General features: G+C 35.7%; 1 protein-coding gene across 1 annotated transcript in view; it reads right to left on the bottom strand.

Annotated features, from left to right (window-relative positions):
* AHR (aryl hydrocarbon receptor) overlaps positions 1–18,227 on the bottom strand; it is a gene marked incomplete in the record, with an annotated part of 55,450 nt that overhangs the window by 20,414 nt on the left and 16,809 nt on the right. The window contains 3 exon segments of the mRNA XM_006163890.3: positions 1,858–1,981; positions 4,459–4,548; positions 9,353–9,456. Of these exon segments, the coding sequence (XP_006163952.2) occupies positions 1,858–1,981; positions 4,459–4,548; positions 9,353–9,456 (318 nt within the window).

Genomic DNA, 18,227 nt, shown 5'->3' with positions numbered 1-18,227 from the left:
GTTTTTTTTTTTTTTTTTTTTTTTTTTTTTTTTTTTTTTTGAGAGATTTTGCAGACAGAGACAGACAGAGAGACAGAAAGTGAGAAATCACCCCCTAGAGGGGATGGCCACGCCACAATCCCTTCCCCTACGTTCTCCTCTCGGGCTCTTGGGCACACATGCACACGCGCCTCGTGTGAGTTTTAAGCCACCGGGTCCGGGACACGAACCGTGGTCGACTACATGGGAGTCCAGCGACATAGCCATTATGCTAACTGCTGGAACTGCAAAGTTTATTTTCTACTCTGGTATGAAATTAAGTGTTTGAATAGCTAAAACTTGTGTTAATTTCTAAATTAAAGTCTGAACTTAAAAAAAATCATTTTTAGAAGAAGAGCTAACAAAAAGAAATGAATACTTTTTCTCTTTGAAAATAAGGGAAGAGTATATGAAAGAAATTATGGAGAAAAATAGAGAGGCAAGACATTTATGGGACACAGAAATGGATTATCATCGGTTGCTGACAATGCGTTTTGTATCCTCAACTGGACTGCTGGGAAGTGTACTCATGTTGAGTAAATTCAATTTACAAGCTAAGTGATGTACAGTGATTACATGTATAAAAATAAAACTTGAAAAAATAAAAGATTTATTCATTCCATTACTGAGAGAGAAAGAGGAGAGAGACAGAGACACAACATCCCCAGCTTCAGCCCATCCTGGATCACAGGTACATGCATGCCTGGCATGGCCAGGGAGGTCTTCAGGGGCAAACCAGGAACTGACTTCCGTGGGTCAGACTCAGAGCATTGTATGTCATCACTGTATCACTGCCTGCTCCCCTAAAAACCTATTAAATAGCACTTCATTTATTTATTTTTCATTGCCAAGGTATGTGCACTCAGTACAGACAGATGCACAGAGAGTAGGAGAAGCATCTCCCCAAAAGGAATGGTCACATCATAATCTCTTCTTCATTTCGCTAGCCTGTCGAGATTTTGGGTAAACATGCCCAGAGTTTTTTTAAGCTACTGGGGACCAAAGTTCAAATCACAGTCAACTATGTGGAATCCAACTCACTTAACCACTTAACTGCGGGGTTGGCCCCTGAAAATCACTTTTATCACAAAGAACTTAGTTTTGTTTATAGTTTTAGTTTTACTGAGCTATCACTGTCAATAATTTCCTTATTTTTAAACCCTCGGTTTGTTTTCTTAGCATATCATAGATTTCTATAAGACTATTTTCATTCAAAAAGCTTTTTTTTTTTTTTTTGAGAGTTTTTTTCCTATAGGGCACATGTGCTCACCAGAAAGACACAGACAGAAGGCGAAAAAATCCCCCCCACCATCCCCCCCGGGAGGATGGCCATGCCACAATCCCTTCTCTTCCATTCTCTCAGGATTTTGGGCACACACCTAGATGCACCTGGCATGAGTTTTAGCCATTCGGTCTGGGACTCGAACCATGGGAGTCCAGCAACATAACCATCACATCAACTGCAGGTCCCCCAAAAAGCTATTTTTATATTTGCATATACTGATTTACTTTTGTATTTGGTGCATTTAAACAGCACAATTTATATACACACCAGCATCACTCTTGTACATTCCTTCTATCTTTCATGATTGTACCATAGTTATTTTCACAAAATCTATTACTGAGCATGGGAACCTTCTCCTGCTTGAAACCTAGTGGAGTTCATCTGCCAGAATATTCCTTAGCTCAACAGGCTCTTTATGAACTGGCTCTGGATTACAACTCTTTCCACTCACTCCTAACTATCACCATGGAGTTTGATGCCCCGTACAGGTTTCCAGCCTCCTTTTACAGAATCATTAAAAAACCACCAACACGATCTCTTAGTAAATATTTTACCATCAATTCCTTGTCCAGAGTCTGTACACTGTGGAGGGTTTAAAGCCCAGTGCAGCTGACGCTGAAATTCAGCTCGATCTTCAGTATGGATAAGTTCATACACACTCTGGTGTATGACATCGGACTAAGGAAAAAAGATACAAGGAAGCAAAGCAAAGTTCCAATTAAAAATATATATGGCTTATTAAAGTAATCACAAAATCTATCTCGATGACTGTGTACTTCTTAGTGGTGATAAACATAGATCAAATGACTGTCAAAGCTCTGTAGTCATTCAAGATAGGAAAAGCTGGAGAGCGCCCGCCTTATAACCAAAATAAGCCAAAAGTTACATGCCCTCATTCCCAGCATGAATGCTCTTGCTCAAAAGAACACTTCCCCATTCCTTAAATGCAGCATATTAAGATCTGCTTATGTTCTTCATCCATTCATTTTTTTAATTTTGAATCCCACCTCTTCCATGAATCCCTTCCTAAACACTGAGTCCTCTGTAACCTTAACAATATTCACTGTGTATTTACTTCACTGTTCTCTAAAAGTTTCCTTGGCATTACATTTTTACTCTAAGTAGATGCCATAATAGTAAGAATTCTGTCTCTACATGAGGATCCCTCCCCTCTTTCCTGCCTCTCAGCATTTACTGCAATGACACGTGTATCGTTTAGTCTTCAGAAATAGAGCTTTTCGACTTTTTAAAATTGAAACTAATGGTAAGAAACAATTTTTCATTCATTTGTATGTGTTCATACTCATTTATACACAGAAAAAAGTTTTGCAAAATATCTTTAAAATGTGTGATGATATTGTGTACTTCCTATTATTTTATTTCATTCTATCCTGAACTAAAAAGAAAGTTGGATGGTGATCCAATCTATCAACTACCTACAAATTGGTCACAACTTACAGTTTCAAAAGTGCTGCTTTAAATCTATCACTCACATTAGCTATAAACGCTTTCTTAAAAAATATCTGGGCAGTGAGTATTATGTGAGGGGAAAAAAATAGACTGGAAAACAATCGCTTTGGTTTTCTTAACCATTATAATAGGAAATCACAAGATAGCTGTATGATTCAGTAAGCTTCAAATGGACTTTTCTATGAACATTAATGTATTTTCTTTAAAACTAAATTTAGGCTTTGTGGCAGTGGCCAGATTCCATTACTTTAGTCATTTACACTTAAATCTCCCTAGGAACTTAATCTTCTAGCATAAATGATCTCTATGCCATCTGTTACACAACTGTTGGAATAACCATCTGAAACACAAGTTGAAGAATACACATTCCGTATTAGAAGCCTTTAGTGGTTTCGATATATGGTCAGAAACTACAGTCTATACAACAGTATTGGAGAATGTTATTTAGACCAGGGACTTAGTGAGCCTGTTATAAATCCAAAATTAGGTGATTTATTATGACTTACTGCATCAGAATATCTGAGAATAGGACCAAGAAATTTTACAAAATATATCAATTCTTCAGATAATATTTCTGCATATGACAATTTGAGAATCAGAGACAAGAAAAACAAGCATTCAAGTGTACTTACAACCTATTCTCAAGTCATATTGAATGTTCTTGTCTGTCAAATATACAAATACTTTATAATTCCATTTATTCACCATTCATTACATAGCACTAAACACTCAGACATGTTTAAACTTCTAATCTACTGTTTATAGTATTTTTATTTTTTTCCTATGTTCTCTCAACTTCCACCTGAACCTTATATGTGTTAGTTACCTAAAAACTATTTCCCTTTAGGATTTCTCCTATAGTCCACATAAATCAAAATTAAAGGTATAAACTGTGAAATTTTGCTAGTACCTTTACATAACGTCTCATTCATTTCATAGCTGTCATCTGTCTTCTGATCTCCGTAAATGTTTTCTTCTATGTACCCTAAAATCCCATGTACCTGAAATTTCTCTTTTTTTAAAGAATTTTTTAAAAATTAACTTTACTAATTATTATTTTCCAGTTTATCAGAGAGAGGAGAGAGAGAGAGAGAGAGAGAGAGAGAGAGAAAGTGAGAAAGTAAACCACCAGGTCCAGGACTGGAATCATAGTCAGCCACGTGCAAGTCCAGTGCCTTGAACCACCATGCCACCTACCAGACTCTCTGAAATTTCTTAAATGTGAGATTTTTGATAAGTGAAAGAAGACAATAACCATGAATCATATCAACCTTTAAATGGCAGTTTTAATTTGACATTATAGGGGGGTGTGGTGGTTAAGGGTGCTGGACTTTCACATGGCCAACCATGGTTTGAGTCCTGGACCTGGTGGCTTGCTTTCTCACTTTCCCTCTCTCTCTTGCTCTTGCTCTGTTCCTCTCTGGTCAAATTAAAATAAATAACCAAATGAATAAAATTAGAAAAAAATTATTTAAAAAAATAAATAAATTTGACAGTATAGTGCAAATTATTCATTTTAGAAAAAGTGTATGAGCTGCAAATACCTATTTTTATTCTATACTATATATTGTTACTTTATATGTACAAACAGGCAACTATGTTCCTAAGTATAAAATACATAAAAAGCAGAAAGTTCATTTTCTAGAAAAATTGCTCGTAAATGATATAAGGAAAAACACAGTTACCTGCTGGAACCCCAGGTAATCTTGTATAGTAGAAGAAACATAAAAGACCAAGGCGTCTGTAGTGACAACCAATACGAAACCATGCAGAGCCTACAAGGGAAAAAAGGAATAAACTTGGTATTGGACTTAATGTTACTCATAAATACTGACTACCAAATAAAGGCCACTACTTTTATTCTCTGAAAAAATCTTATCAAAATACTAAAAGTTATTACACTTTGCAAATACAGGTATACAACACATTCTTGGAAAGAGAAGAGTCTATTGATACCTTTTAATTTGTCCAAGGAGAAACTTAGGCTAAATTGAATGCTCAACTGCAATAATGTTCGTAAAACATTGATTTTCTCTTTTTACTCTTGTTTCAGATTTTCTTTGTTCACTGGGCCTACTTTACTTTTTTTTAAATATAAACTGTACAACCATCACTCACTGTAATCTGACATACGGCTTTTATTTAAAGGGAGATAGCTATGGGCAAAGATGTTGATTAGATTTCAAAGAGAAAATTCTAGACAGGAGAAAACAATTTTGTGTGCAAAGACAAATTTCAAGTATTAATGCAATTTGAAATTTGAGTATTCTCAAAGTATTATAGAACATTTTAGGACGTTCATAGGGAAAAAGAATACACATAAAATACTTTTAAAGGTACATGTGGTTCAAATGTCACGAGTGTAAAAATAGCAAATTCAATCCATTAAAACTTAATGTAAACAGAGGGACCAGCAGTTAGCGTAATGGTTATGTCGCTGGACTCCCACATAGTTGACTGTAGTTCGAGTCCCGGACCCGGTGGATTAAAACTCATGCTGGGCGCGTGTGTGTGTGTGCCCAAGATCCCGAGAGGAGAATGGAGGAGAAGGGATTGCAGCGTGGCCATCCCCCCTGGGGGGTGATTTCTCGCTTTCTGTCTCTCTGTCTCTGTCTGTCTGGCAAGCACATGTGCCCTATAGCGAAAACCTCTAAAAAAGAAAAAGAAAAGAAAAAAAAACTTAATGTAAACTAGGATGAACAGATGACATAGCAGTTATGTCACTGGACTCCCACATGGCTGACTGTGGTTTGAGTCCCGGACCCATTGGCTTGAAAATCATGCTGGGTGCATGTGCATGTGTGTCTAAAACTCCAGGAGGAAAATGGAAGATAAGGGGCTGCAGTGTGGCCGTCCCCCGCGGGAGGGTGATTTCTCATTTTCCCTTTCACTGCGTGTGTTTGTATGTGTGTGTGTCTCTCTCTCTGTCCTCCCCAGCAGGAGCATGTGTCGTAAGCCAAAATCCTCTCAAATTTTTTTTAATTTAATTTAAAAAAATTTCATGTGATTAATAATACAATTATGTTTAAATCTGTTATTTTACATATGTTACTACTGACAGAATTTCTGTTCTGTGTTTCTTTTTCTCCCTCATGTCTGCTTTTAGCCTAATTTCATTTTACTTTATTTAAGACTGGGTCATGACTGTAGTTTGAGAAACAAAGAAGGCTACATAAATAATAGTGATTAGTTTATCCAACACTTAATGAACTATTGCATATGAAAGAAGACACATGCTCAGAACTGGGATTCAAGAGGTACCAAGATGCAGCCCCCATGCTCACGATGTTCCCACCCCTACTCTCTGTCCTCATTACCAGATGAGATAAATGAAACATACAACAGACTGTCTCTCTCTTCATTCTCATGGCTTCTACCTTCAAGATCCTTGGTCCACATTACACTTCTGAGAACTTGGTTACAAAGATGACAACACCTATTATTTAGCAGCCCTTTTTCTGAGTGTTTTTATTTCGTATTCAAGTAGTTGAATTCTCCCAACAATTCATTGAGATGTCATATTTAATTTTACAACTAAAAACATTGAGGTAAAGGACTGTACAGTAACTTGCCAAGGTCACAAAGCCAGAAAAAGCTGAACTAGGAAGTAATCTCAGGCTATCATGGTAGACCGCCTTTATGTGTTATTTATCACACATTGTCACATAGCTCTAAGTTACAAGTCACATCTGGACTCTCATGTCCTTGATTAGAGACTATTTATAATACCTGGCACTATTCAGGATGAAGAATGGGGATTCCACCCATGGGAACATGAATATTAAATTATTTAAAAATCCAAAAGGGAATATTCTTAAACTGTTGGCAGTAACAGTATACACTCATTACTGCGTTGTTTCATTCTGAAAAAATCTTTTTCCTAAAGAAGACTATTCATGATCACACATCCACATTATTTTGAAAAGCATCACAATTTTTCAAACAGTGAAGCAAATTTAGTACACTTAGATAAACTCACTGGTGCATGCCAGAAATAAGGTGCAATATCAGTTCCCTTTAGGCAAATCTTAATTGTCAGAAATAATATAAAATCTAAATAGAGATGCATACCAATTCTTTATATATCTCAATGATCTTAAATATTATGGACGTTAAGGTTATTACTTATACTGAATTATCTTAATAAAGGAACAGAAGGAATATGCTAAGTATATATTAATAAAAGAGATTATCATCCTTCTAGTCACAAAACTTTACCCTATATGAAAACCATGTTGCCGTTCACTTACAATTTAAGAGAAGTAACTGCTATTGATAGTTATATATAATTTCAACTGCTGTTATTAATAGAGGAAGCTGAAATATTGTAAGCACAGTATCAAAAAGCACCAGAGAGAACTTACTATAAGTGTAGGAGATAAACATGTGATATGAAAAATAGATAATGAAAAGATAATAAAGTTATTTGTATTTATCCATTTTATTCCTCGTAAAATAATAAAAAATTTAAGGTAACTTAGAAAGTAAAAACAGTTACAATTTTGTTAATAAAACATTTTGCAACATGTTCTTAATGTGCCTTGAGTTAGGCAAACAAAGCGGTTCTCATCAAAAGTTTCAGGCCATATGGTATACTGTACCTCTGGTAACATTTTTTATATTTTAGTGATAATAGGTTGATAGCTACAGCATAAAAATATAAAGATAGTTATGACAATTGTATATACATCATTTCCACAAAATGTCTTTTTTTAGTCATCTTCTTCATTAAGATAAAGAAAAGCACATCCTAAGAAAATCGTATAGTATGTTATGCTTTTTATTGGACAATGGTCTACAAATGGAATCTGATATCATTTATAACAGGTGGGTTTAATCCCTAAAGGTTCCTGATATCTAAATAATTAATAAATACATATTTATATAAAATACTACCTTGAATTAGTATTATTCTTATTCTTTGTCCTAGACATGGGATAGAAATACAATTTGCCTAACTATCTTAGAAAACAAAAATTGTTGGCCCATAATTTCAACCAACTTGCCAGATGTTATGCTTAATCAGTTTATATGTCTATTTTCTAGTGTCTATTTTTACTTTTTACACATCACCTGATTGCACAACCTAAGGTGTGTACATAATCATCTCAAGCGACAATTGTGAGAATGTTTTCCTATGAACTAAGTAAGGAACTGTACGTTTTGCTAATATTTATACATAAAGATCCTCAGCTGGGAGTCAGGGGAGGGCTCATGCTTGGAGAAATCCAATTTGTCTAAATTTTGTCTATGAGAAGTTTAAGCATGATTACAGAATTACCATATAAAATGTTATAAATTATTAGATGATATTTTAGCATTCACTAAATGAACTCGTGGACTTATTACTAAAACTTATGGCTATTTTTCGGTCACAATGGCAAGCTAAGCTCTTTCACTCAGTTAACTGGACAGAACCTAAAATGATCAGCTAATGCCGTGACAGTGCTCGTCTTCACTCTACCCTTTCTCAACAAAATAAATATGAGAATTTTAAGTGACACTTAAGTATACTCAAGTATTCGAGAACTTATGGATTGCCTTTTTATCAATTCAAACAGAATTTTTTTATAAAAGCTAAAATGCTGTCACAAATATATTAGATAATCTCCAAGTTCTAAAGTATAAAAATAGAATGTAGAGTTACTGAGAAAATCTACAGCATTTTTTTTTTTTTTTGAGAAGATTTTTTGCTATAGGGCATGTGGGCTCACTGAAGAGACAGAAAGACACAGACAGAAAGTGAGAAATCACCCCCCATGGAGAATTACCACGTTGCAATCCTTTCTGCTCCATTCTCCTCTGGGGATTTTAAGCATGCACACACACCCGCCCAGCATGAGGTTTAAGCCCGTGGATCTGGGATTAGAACCACGGTTGACTATGTAGGAATCCAGCGATGTAACCATTACTCCATCTGCTGGTCTCAAGAAAATCTACGGCATGTTAATTAGTCACACAGAGCTGTTAAAATAAAATGTAAGTTAAAAGATAATATCAAAAAATAATAAAATTCAGGTTAAGAACAATTTTAAAGGATTAAATAAATGCAGTTACATAATTCAATACAGCCACATTCTTGAAAAATGGTAAATAAATTCAGTATCTTTTAGGGAGAGGGAGATTTTTTATAGAGGGTGTGAGCACTCATTGGAGAGACAGAGAGAGACAGAGACAATCCCTTCTCCTCCCAGGATTTTGGATGTGCACGGACGTGTACCCTGCATGAATTTCAAGGTGTCAGATCTAGGACTTGAACCTCAGTCAACCATGTCGGAGTCCAGCCCCTTACCCACTATGCCACCTGGTGGTCCCTTAATGCAGCATGTTAAGTGAGAATCTTTATAATGCTCTAAAAGTTCTTGCTATTTGAGAAACTATGACAGGACGGGTGATAACCAGACCTCTAATGAACTTCATATAATTCTCCTTTATCATGTACCAATACTATGCCATAATTATAGTTCAGATGAAAGTGACAAAAGCACTGAGTAAACAATACATAAATAATTAAAAGACTGAGTAATTTTACATCTATAATTGTCCTTATTATAAGGAACCATATTTATTACAATTTACCTGTAATAAGAATTCTCCTTCTTGCAAATTCAGGTCTTCTCTGAATTTTGATGTGCTGTTATCCTGGCCTCCATTTCTGTCAGCTGGGGAGGGCTTTAATGCAACTAAGAAATGAAGGGGGAAAAATGAAATATTAGGTAAGTTTTTAAATCAACAATATTAAAGGGCTATAGGAGAAAACCTCTGAAACGTTAAACAGATAATTTAAAATATTGCTATTTATTGGTACCCTAATGACCAGGTGAATAATTCTTTGGCCAATGAGTAGCTTTTTGGTCAATGCTAATAGCAAAATTAAGGATCTAATCAAGTTGTCAGCTGACAGACTGCTAAAAACATTTTTTGATACATTTACTGCATGATGTTTTTCCACATAACTTAGAAGTTTCGTGATATTGCTATAAACACTCTCTTATATTCCTGTCTACCTAACTTATCAGACTAAAGTTCATCAGAATGCAATCTATACAAATGATTTTAACATCTCTGTAAATTTATCTAAATATCAGGGAACTTGCAGTAGTGAAGAGAAAGAATAAAGTATATGCCACAGTGAGAAATGTGTCGCCAGTAAGTTTGTAATTGTCTTGTCTAGTTTTTGGGGAAGTACATGTCAATACTGTCATTTGGTTCATGTTAAAGTTATAAATCAGTTCACAGAGAATTAACATCTTTATGCCTTTGAATCATTCTATCCAAGAATATATGCTTTTCCATTTATTCGGGCCCATTTTTTTGTCCTATGAGAATGTTTTAAAGTTGTCCATAAACAAGATATGTAGTTATTTTAATGCTTATTTCTAGGTATTACATCTTATAAAGTGGCTTCTCCTACATTATGGTTTCTAACGGCTTGCAGATTACACGAATGAAGGAAAGTCTGATGGCATGGCAAGCTGCATATTATAATACTCTTAGCTTTTTTCATTCCTATACATGCGTGTATATGTTTCTGTGTGTATTCAGTCTGGGAAGCAGCATAGATCACCAGAAACAATAGCTACCACTTATTTAAACATTTTGCCAAATACATGCAAATACTATCTCATTTAAAATCATGTAGATTTGGTATCTGACAGAATTATTTAAGCCTACCTCCCAATATGTGCAGTGGTTAAAACCCAGCCAGCTATGTTGGCTCTGTGCTAATGCTACATTCCGAAATGTGAAGACCTGTGGGAAGGTCCCTGGCTTGTATTCCAGGTCTCATGTATTTTATGCCTATGAAACTGCGTGGCTAAGGCCAACTAAGGTGGATCATGGCATGAACAGCCTATTGGGGGTGCCCCATTCTTGATTGATGAAAAAATTAAATAAGTGTCAGAAAAGATGCCCATCCTGAAGGGCTTTCTCAAGAGGAATAAGGATCTATCTGAAGTTCCTGACATATGCAGGTTGTGGATAGTTCCATAAATGGTAGCTTTAATTAGCAGCATTATTTCCCAGAACTTATGGATTGCCTTGTTAAAACTATAATGTTTTAGGTATTTTCTATTTTCTTCTGATCTACTTTTAGCCTGTGAAATTTAGACAAGAGAGTATTAAGTAAAAATGATCTTGGCAGACATTTTAAGACTTATTTCAAGAGATTTATATGCACCAAAATAATCTGGCTCATTATAAAACTGGAAATTACTAATAACCAGACTATCTCTGAATTTGAGCAAAGCACCATATATAAAACATTGGCATGTTTGAGTTTGCTTGTTTTCTGGTCAATCATCAGCAAATGTGTTACTCCAGTATCTGGTGCCAATTTTTTGCTTTTGCAGAAGTTGAAACATTTTGCTTTGAAAGAAGAGGCCTAAAGCATGGCCTCTGAATACAACAATTTCAAAAGGCCAGAGAACAGATTTCCTTACACCTAAATACAGTTTGAGGTAAATTGATCTAACAGCTAACTAAGACTAAAGGAAATGCTTAATCTTTTCTCCTTAAGTCATAGAAGAAGGAATAGCCTTTCTCCCCATTCTATTCTGTAAGTTCTGTTGTTATTTGTTTTCTAATAGCCAAATTTATTTGAATGCACTAAAATCTCACAATGTCACTTTTCCCAAAACCCGGGTACAACGCATAATTAAAAAATTATACCAAATATCAACAAGATTTGCTGTTAAAAAGAAAGCAGCAAAACTAAAATCTTATATTATGAAATAAGTAAAAAAAAGCCTAAAAGTAAACAGAGAATGTCAAATTTAAACTTTCCAAATTACCATTAGGAATTTCTTGAAAATAATATTTAATAGAATTGATATTAGTTTTAACTAGAGTTACTGGTAAGAGAGAACTACTTGGCTACAGAGAAGTTGAATAAAATATGAAGAGATCATTCTTCTCAGTAATTTACAATTCATTCTTGGGCTTGTATTGAGGGTGTTAGCCAATGTAATTAGACATTAGACAGATCTTGTCCTTAAGTACAGCATATAAGCTATAGAAATAAAGAACTAGAAAAGAATGTAAAAAAATATTAAGTACCAGAACAAGATTTAAAGTTGTAACAGGAACTTGAAAGAGGAAAAAAAAGTAAAAAGAGCAAATTCTTTCTCAGTAAGAGTTACAGTTCTAAATGTTGGAAGGACAATATTTAATATGTATAACTATTGCTTAAGTAGGGAAAATAAGTGCATTTTTGGGAATGACCACTGGAAAGTTCTACCAAAAACAAATATTTCTGTTGCTCATTTAAGGTTAATCATTTGTAAAAGATTTAAGTAAATACTGTGAAAAAATAAATCCAAAAAGAGTGTTTGCCCCTTCCAGTATCATCTAAAAAAATGCCTCTGTACTTTTTTAGAAAACTTAATTTATGGGACCAGCAGTTAGCATAATGGCTATGTCACTGGACTCCCACGTAGTTGGACTGCAATTCACATCCCGGACCCGGTGGCTTGAAACTCACGCTGGGCACGTGTGCGTGCGTGCCCAGGATCCTGAGAGGAGAATGGAGGAGAAGGGATTGTGGCGTGGCCATGCCCCTGGGGGGTGATTTCTCTTTTTCTGTCTCTCTGTGTCTGTCTGGCGAGAACACGTGCCCTATAGCAAAAGCCTCTCCAAAAAAACACTTAATTTATGCCATAGCCTCTGAACCCAAGACTATGTAAGTTTCATCATTCTATGACATCTTTCCTCTATTACTTATCTCATACCTTCTACCTCTCAGTTCTTAAAACTGCTAGAAGTACTATTTACTCTCATCTATGCTACTTATCTTGAAAGAGTAAGAAGTACTAAGAGTAAGAAAGTGACAGTATATATTGTCCCAAAGGTTGCTTCGTATCATCTGAGGACCTTAAGAAAATTATTTAGTGATGCTATGTGACTCTGAGCAACAATGGATGTCCAGCACTTTCCATGTATGATATTCTATTTAATCTTTATTAATAGTCCTTGAGACTAGCATTATTGTTCTTTCCATGTATTAGGAAACTAAGACTTAGGGAGGTTAAGAAACTGCCAGAGTCATAGAGCTCTAAAGTGGTAGGGCCTAGATAAAAACTTAGATAGGCTGACCCTGATTATGACTACTATTAACCACCTCTCAGACATCTCCTGCTATGGTAGTCACCTTTGACCCTCAGTTTCCTCATCTTTAAATGAGGCCAATGGTACTTGAGACAAATTCATGATAAGGTTAAAATAACACATAAAATACCTAGGTAATATCTGGAATCAATCATTGACAGAAAAGGATGGAAATAACGAATTCAATGCTGGGTTTAATATGTCCTCAAACCATTATTTAAAGCTTTTAATAAAAGTGCACACACTAGGGGTTAATTGTTTTGTCAATTTAAAACAGAGAGTGTTAATGAGTACCTAGTAAGACCGTCATAATGTATTACTGTATTACACAGACTTAAAAATAATTCACCTATAAATTGTTACATAAATTATAGGTATAATCAGATGCAAAAGATAGTAAACATTGTATCCACTGGAATTAAATACACAAAGTTCATAGAAACAAAATGCAATATCTAGAAATAAGTCACCAGCTGATTCCACTACTTGGGCCACATCCGCAGTACTGAAATAGACATTTCTTAAAATCTTCCCCACCAGTGAGGTATGCACCATCTTCCAAAGCAAGAGGTTCTGAGTGTGAACATTTAGTTGAATGTTAAGACAGTAAAGCACCAAAATATTTCAACTATTTCCTCACTGAGAGATCTATGAAGCAATTATACAATGTAAATAAGTATTTAATCTAATCAACGAAGGAACTTAGCATGCAAATATATCTCAGCATTATCTAACAATCATATCCAGATGATTCATGTTTTCTTCCTGCATACATTTATAACCATATTTATATTTTCCAATATAGTACTTTCTTAAACTTCTAAGCTCAGAGATCCCTTTCTCATCCAAGTCTAATATTCCTCTTTGAAAAACATGCTTGTGTTCAAGAAAGAAGATTTATCAGAAAGAAAAATTAGACTGTAGTAAACTACACTTTTTATTTTATTATTATACTTTATATTGAAACAGAAAGACAATGATAAATGTCTTATGAAAAAGTAGATATGGGGGACCAGCAGGTGGCATGGTGGTTAAGGTGCTGGACACTCCCACATGGCTGACCACGGTTTGAGTCCTGGACCTGGTGGCTTGCTTTCTCACTTTCCCTGTGTGTGTGTGTGTGGAGGGGGGGTCAAATTAAAAATAAAATGAATGAATAAATAAAAATTAAATAAAATAATTCTTTTATAAAAAGAAAAAGTAGATATCTAATGATTGCTAGAAATTTGCTATATAATATTTATCATCTCCTCTATTATGTTGGCAGGGAAAGTTAAATTCCACTTCTACATTTATATAAGCATAAAAGAGAGCAAAGCTATAACTGATTATAAAACTTTATAAACTTTTGGGAACCAGCAGTTAGCGTAATGGCCATGTCGCTGGACTCCCACGTAGTCGACCGCGGTTCGTGTCCTGGACCCGGTGGCTTAAAACTCACGCCGGGCGCGTGTGCGTGCGTGCCCAAGATCCTGAGAGGAGAATGGAGGAGAAGGGATTGCGGCGTGACCATCCCCCCTGGGGGGTGATTTCTCGCTTTCTGTCTCTATGTCTCTCTCTGTCTGTCTGGCGAGCGCACGCGCCCTACAGTGAAAATCTCTCCAAAAAAAAAAAAGAAAAAAAAAAAAAACTTTATAAACTTTTTTCAGTTATAAAGGGTTAAAAATGCAGTATTTCCTAAATATAGGACAATATTCCCAGTTTAGTTTAGTCTGATATGGGTGAATATTAAATTCTTTCCAAGTAATAATAAGTATATTTCAAAGGAGTTTTTCTATGTACTTTGGGGTTAAAAACATTTTATTTCAATACATTGAGTTTTCTTTAGTAAATTAAGTATTTTTTTGAGGGAAGGAAGGAAGGAACTGAAATGAAAAGAAAACTATATTATATTCTAAACTAGTAGAAAACGAAGATCATATCTATGTAGTTTAAAATCTAATGATACAGACAACTTACTCTTCTTTCTGCATACACATTTCTATTTACCAAGGCAGAATAAAAATTCAGTTCTTTAACAACACAAATGTTAGTTTATACATTTATGATTGCAGGATAAGAAACTGGTGGTTACCATCTTTTTTAGCATATCTAAAAAAAAATAACTTTCAGCTGAACAAGTCCTTAAAAGTTAGTCCTATACCAACTCTCAAATGGAAACTGACTTCCAAAGATATTACTTAAAATTATACCAGTTATGCATCCAGTTAACACGATTCCTCTGTAATTAAATGTTAAATCTCTGCATTGATGGCACCAACAAAAGTAGTTACTTTACCTTTTTAGTGGGGAATGAGTTACATTTAGCTTTTCACATACAGGAGAACAGAACTCAAATTGCATTTTGAGGAGCAGAATATACCTCATCAATTAGAGCAGGGATTGTTTCTGTTGTTGTTTCTTTGTTTCATGGAGGTGGGGGCAGGGAGAAACACACATCCATCACCACCTTCAACAGGGTTCCACCTGCGATGCACCGCTCCCAGCCTTCCCAGCCAGCCAGGATCATGGGCACGCCACACATGTACAAACCGACCAAAGACCTACGGTTTTCCATATGGATCCAATTTTACTTGAACAGAGCATTACTCCTGCAGCATCTAGCTGGCCCTAGAGCAGTGATTCTTAAGCTTTTACAGGTATCAGAATCTCCTGGAAGGCTTCCTAAACACATTGCTGGGCCCCACTCTGTAGAATTTCTGATTCATTAGGTCTAGGAGAGAGCCCCAGTTTGCATTGTTAACAAGTTCTTAGGCCATGCTCTGGATCAGGCGCCGGTATTTGAGAATCACTGACTTAGACCATTAGGATTTAGGAAATAACTTATAAATCTCCTTGACCCAATTCCCTCATGTTTTCTAATATTATAATAATCATACCTAAAGAGCATACTTATTAATATGGATCTCTTCAGGAAATAATAACCCTAATAACAATTCTATAAAGAAAAAAAACTGAAAAAACAAATAAACAAAAACATCATATTGAAATACTAGGCAAAAAAAAGAAAAAGAAAAAGAAATACCAGAAAATAACACAAAATTCTTTATGTATCAAAATAGGCAAGCACTACACTATGTTCATAGTTTATATCCTCACCAAAGCAAGCTTCTGTCACTTTTCCCTAAAAAGAGTGTCTAGACTCAGCAGGTGCCACTTCCGATAAAAGAAAACAGATGAGGAAATAAATGATTACATATTATATCAAAAAGCTGAACAAGTTTACTGGTAAGTTTCCACCTCTAAATCAACAGACAAAATTAATTCAATGAGGGAACCAGCAGTTAGCGTAATGGCTATGTCACTGGACTCCCATGTAGTCGACCGCGGTTCGCGTCCCGGACCCAGTGGCTTAAAACTCACGCCGAGCGCGTGTGCGTGCATGCCCAAGATCCCGAGAGGAGAATGGAGGAGAAGGGACTGCGGCGTGACCATCCCCCCTGAGGGGTGATTTCTCACTTTCTGTCTCTCTGTCTCTCTCTGACTGTCTGGCGAGCGCACGCGCCCTATAGCGAAAACCTCTCAAAAAAAAATTAATTCAATGAAAGGATTCTCAGGTGCTAGTAATATTAGGTCTCTCAAGACACCCCCTTATGCATATTCAACAAAAAAAAATCAGCATTAAAATAAGTCAGGGTACAGCAAGTGGTGTAGAGTTTAAGGTGCTGGATTCCATATGGTCAACAGAGTGGTTCGAATCCCAACCTAGCAGCTTGAAAATTATGCCAGGTGCCTGTGTGTACATGCCCAAAATCCTGAGAGGAGACTGGAGGAGAAGGGACTGCAGCATGGCCATCTCCTCCTTGGGGATAATTTTTCATTTTCTCTCTACCATTCTCTGGCAAGCACATGCTCCCCATAGTAAAAACTAAAACAAAACAAATAGAAAAAAAGGCAAGGAAAATATTGATATTCTTCAAGAAATAATAATTTATATAAAAATAACAATTTTAATTATGACATTTACTTTAGCAATCTCTTGTGTTCAGAATTAATCTACTACAAACCTAAAACCTAAGGCAGGCAAACATTACTATCATACATGCTGAGAAGATGAAAATGGTGGAACAGCAAGGATAAAGGTCTTCTCGAAGGCCACAAGGTTAGAGACCTAACCTAGCACTCATGCCTCCTGCCTGCCTGAGCTTTTCATCACAAGGCACAGTATTCCTCTACCCTACTGAAACGGAGATGGCAGGCTGCCACCGTAACACACTTGACACCTATGGCTAGACACAATCACGAATCTGACAACAGAATAGTTTGTAACTGACAGTAAAAGGTATCTCCACATTACGTGGAAAAATTTCAGGATAGAAGAAAGAGAAAGAATTCAGTATGGACCATCTTAGGTGCATTAAGCTGCTTAATCTAACTTGACTGCTTAACCTCCACTTAACCTCCCACTGCTTACCCCTGAACAGCTTTATAGTTTCTATGTACAACCAAGGACAAGAAATTATTTTCTGGAGCACTATTATTTTTAGTGTAAACTTTTTTTTGTTTTTAAAAATTTGCTAGAAAGGCATGTATGCTTGCTGGAGACAAAGAGAGAGAGAGAGAAAAGGAAAGTGAGAAATCACTCCTATAGTAGATGGTCATGCTACAATCCCTATTCTTCTATTTCTCCTTTTAGGATTTCGAGCACACGTGCACACATGCCCAGCATGTTTTTTAGGCTACGGTGTCCGGGATTCAAATTGCACAGTCGGCTATGTGGGATCCAGCCACCATATCCGCCATGGAACAGGCTGGCCCTCTGTAGAAACTTTAATTTCGTTTTGGCTTATATTTTCACGTGCTATTTTTCTCTTTGGCCTTCTAATGTTAGAACTTACTATACCAAATGAAGCCTTCTTACGTGAACTCATTATCACCTTAGCATAGTTTCATTTCACACAGGCTTGCTTTCTTCCATCTCTGTCATTCTTAAAATATCTTGTCTTTGGTGTTTCTTCCGCTTATGCTCCATGCTTTCCCCTAGAATGTATAATTTACTTTCAAGGTTCAAGATATCATTCTAACTACACTAAAATGACTTCAAAACCTGAATTCCCAGTTATAAGCAAATAAGTGAGTTTAAATAATGAGTTTGATTAAAATTTGTTGATCAAAAAGTCAAAAGACTATAAAGGCAGGATTTCAAAATAATATGTAAATATTATTATTAAATAAAAATGATTACTGGTAATATAACTGTTTTTTATAGGCTATAAAATGATTAATTTAGTCAAAACATAGTTTCTAAATACTACAACATGAACATATATTTTTCCGTTAGCCTAGTCACAAAGCCTAACAAAAGATCAAAGGATTGGGACCAATAGTTAGCGTAATGGCTATGTCACTG

Source organism: Tupaia chinensis, unplaced genomic scaffold (assembly GCF_000334495.1).
Source record: "Tupaia chinensis unplaced genomic scaffold, TupChi_1.0 Scaffold143481_1, whole genome shotgun sequence".
Taxonomy (NCBI): Eukaryota; Metazoa; Chordata; class Mammalia; order Scandentia; family Tupaiidae; genus Tupaia; species Tupaia belangeri.
This window is presented reverse-complemented; position numbering and strand designations above follow the sequence as displayed.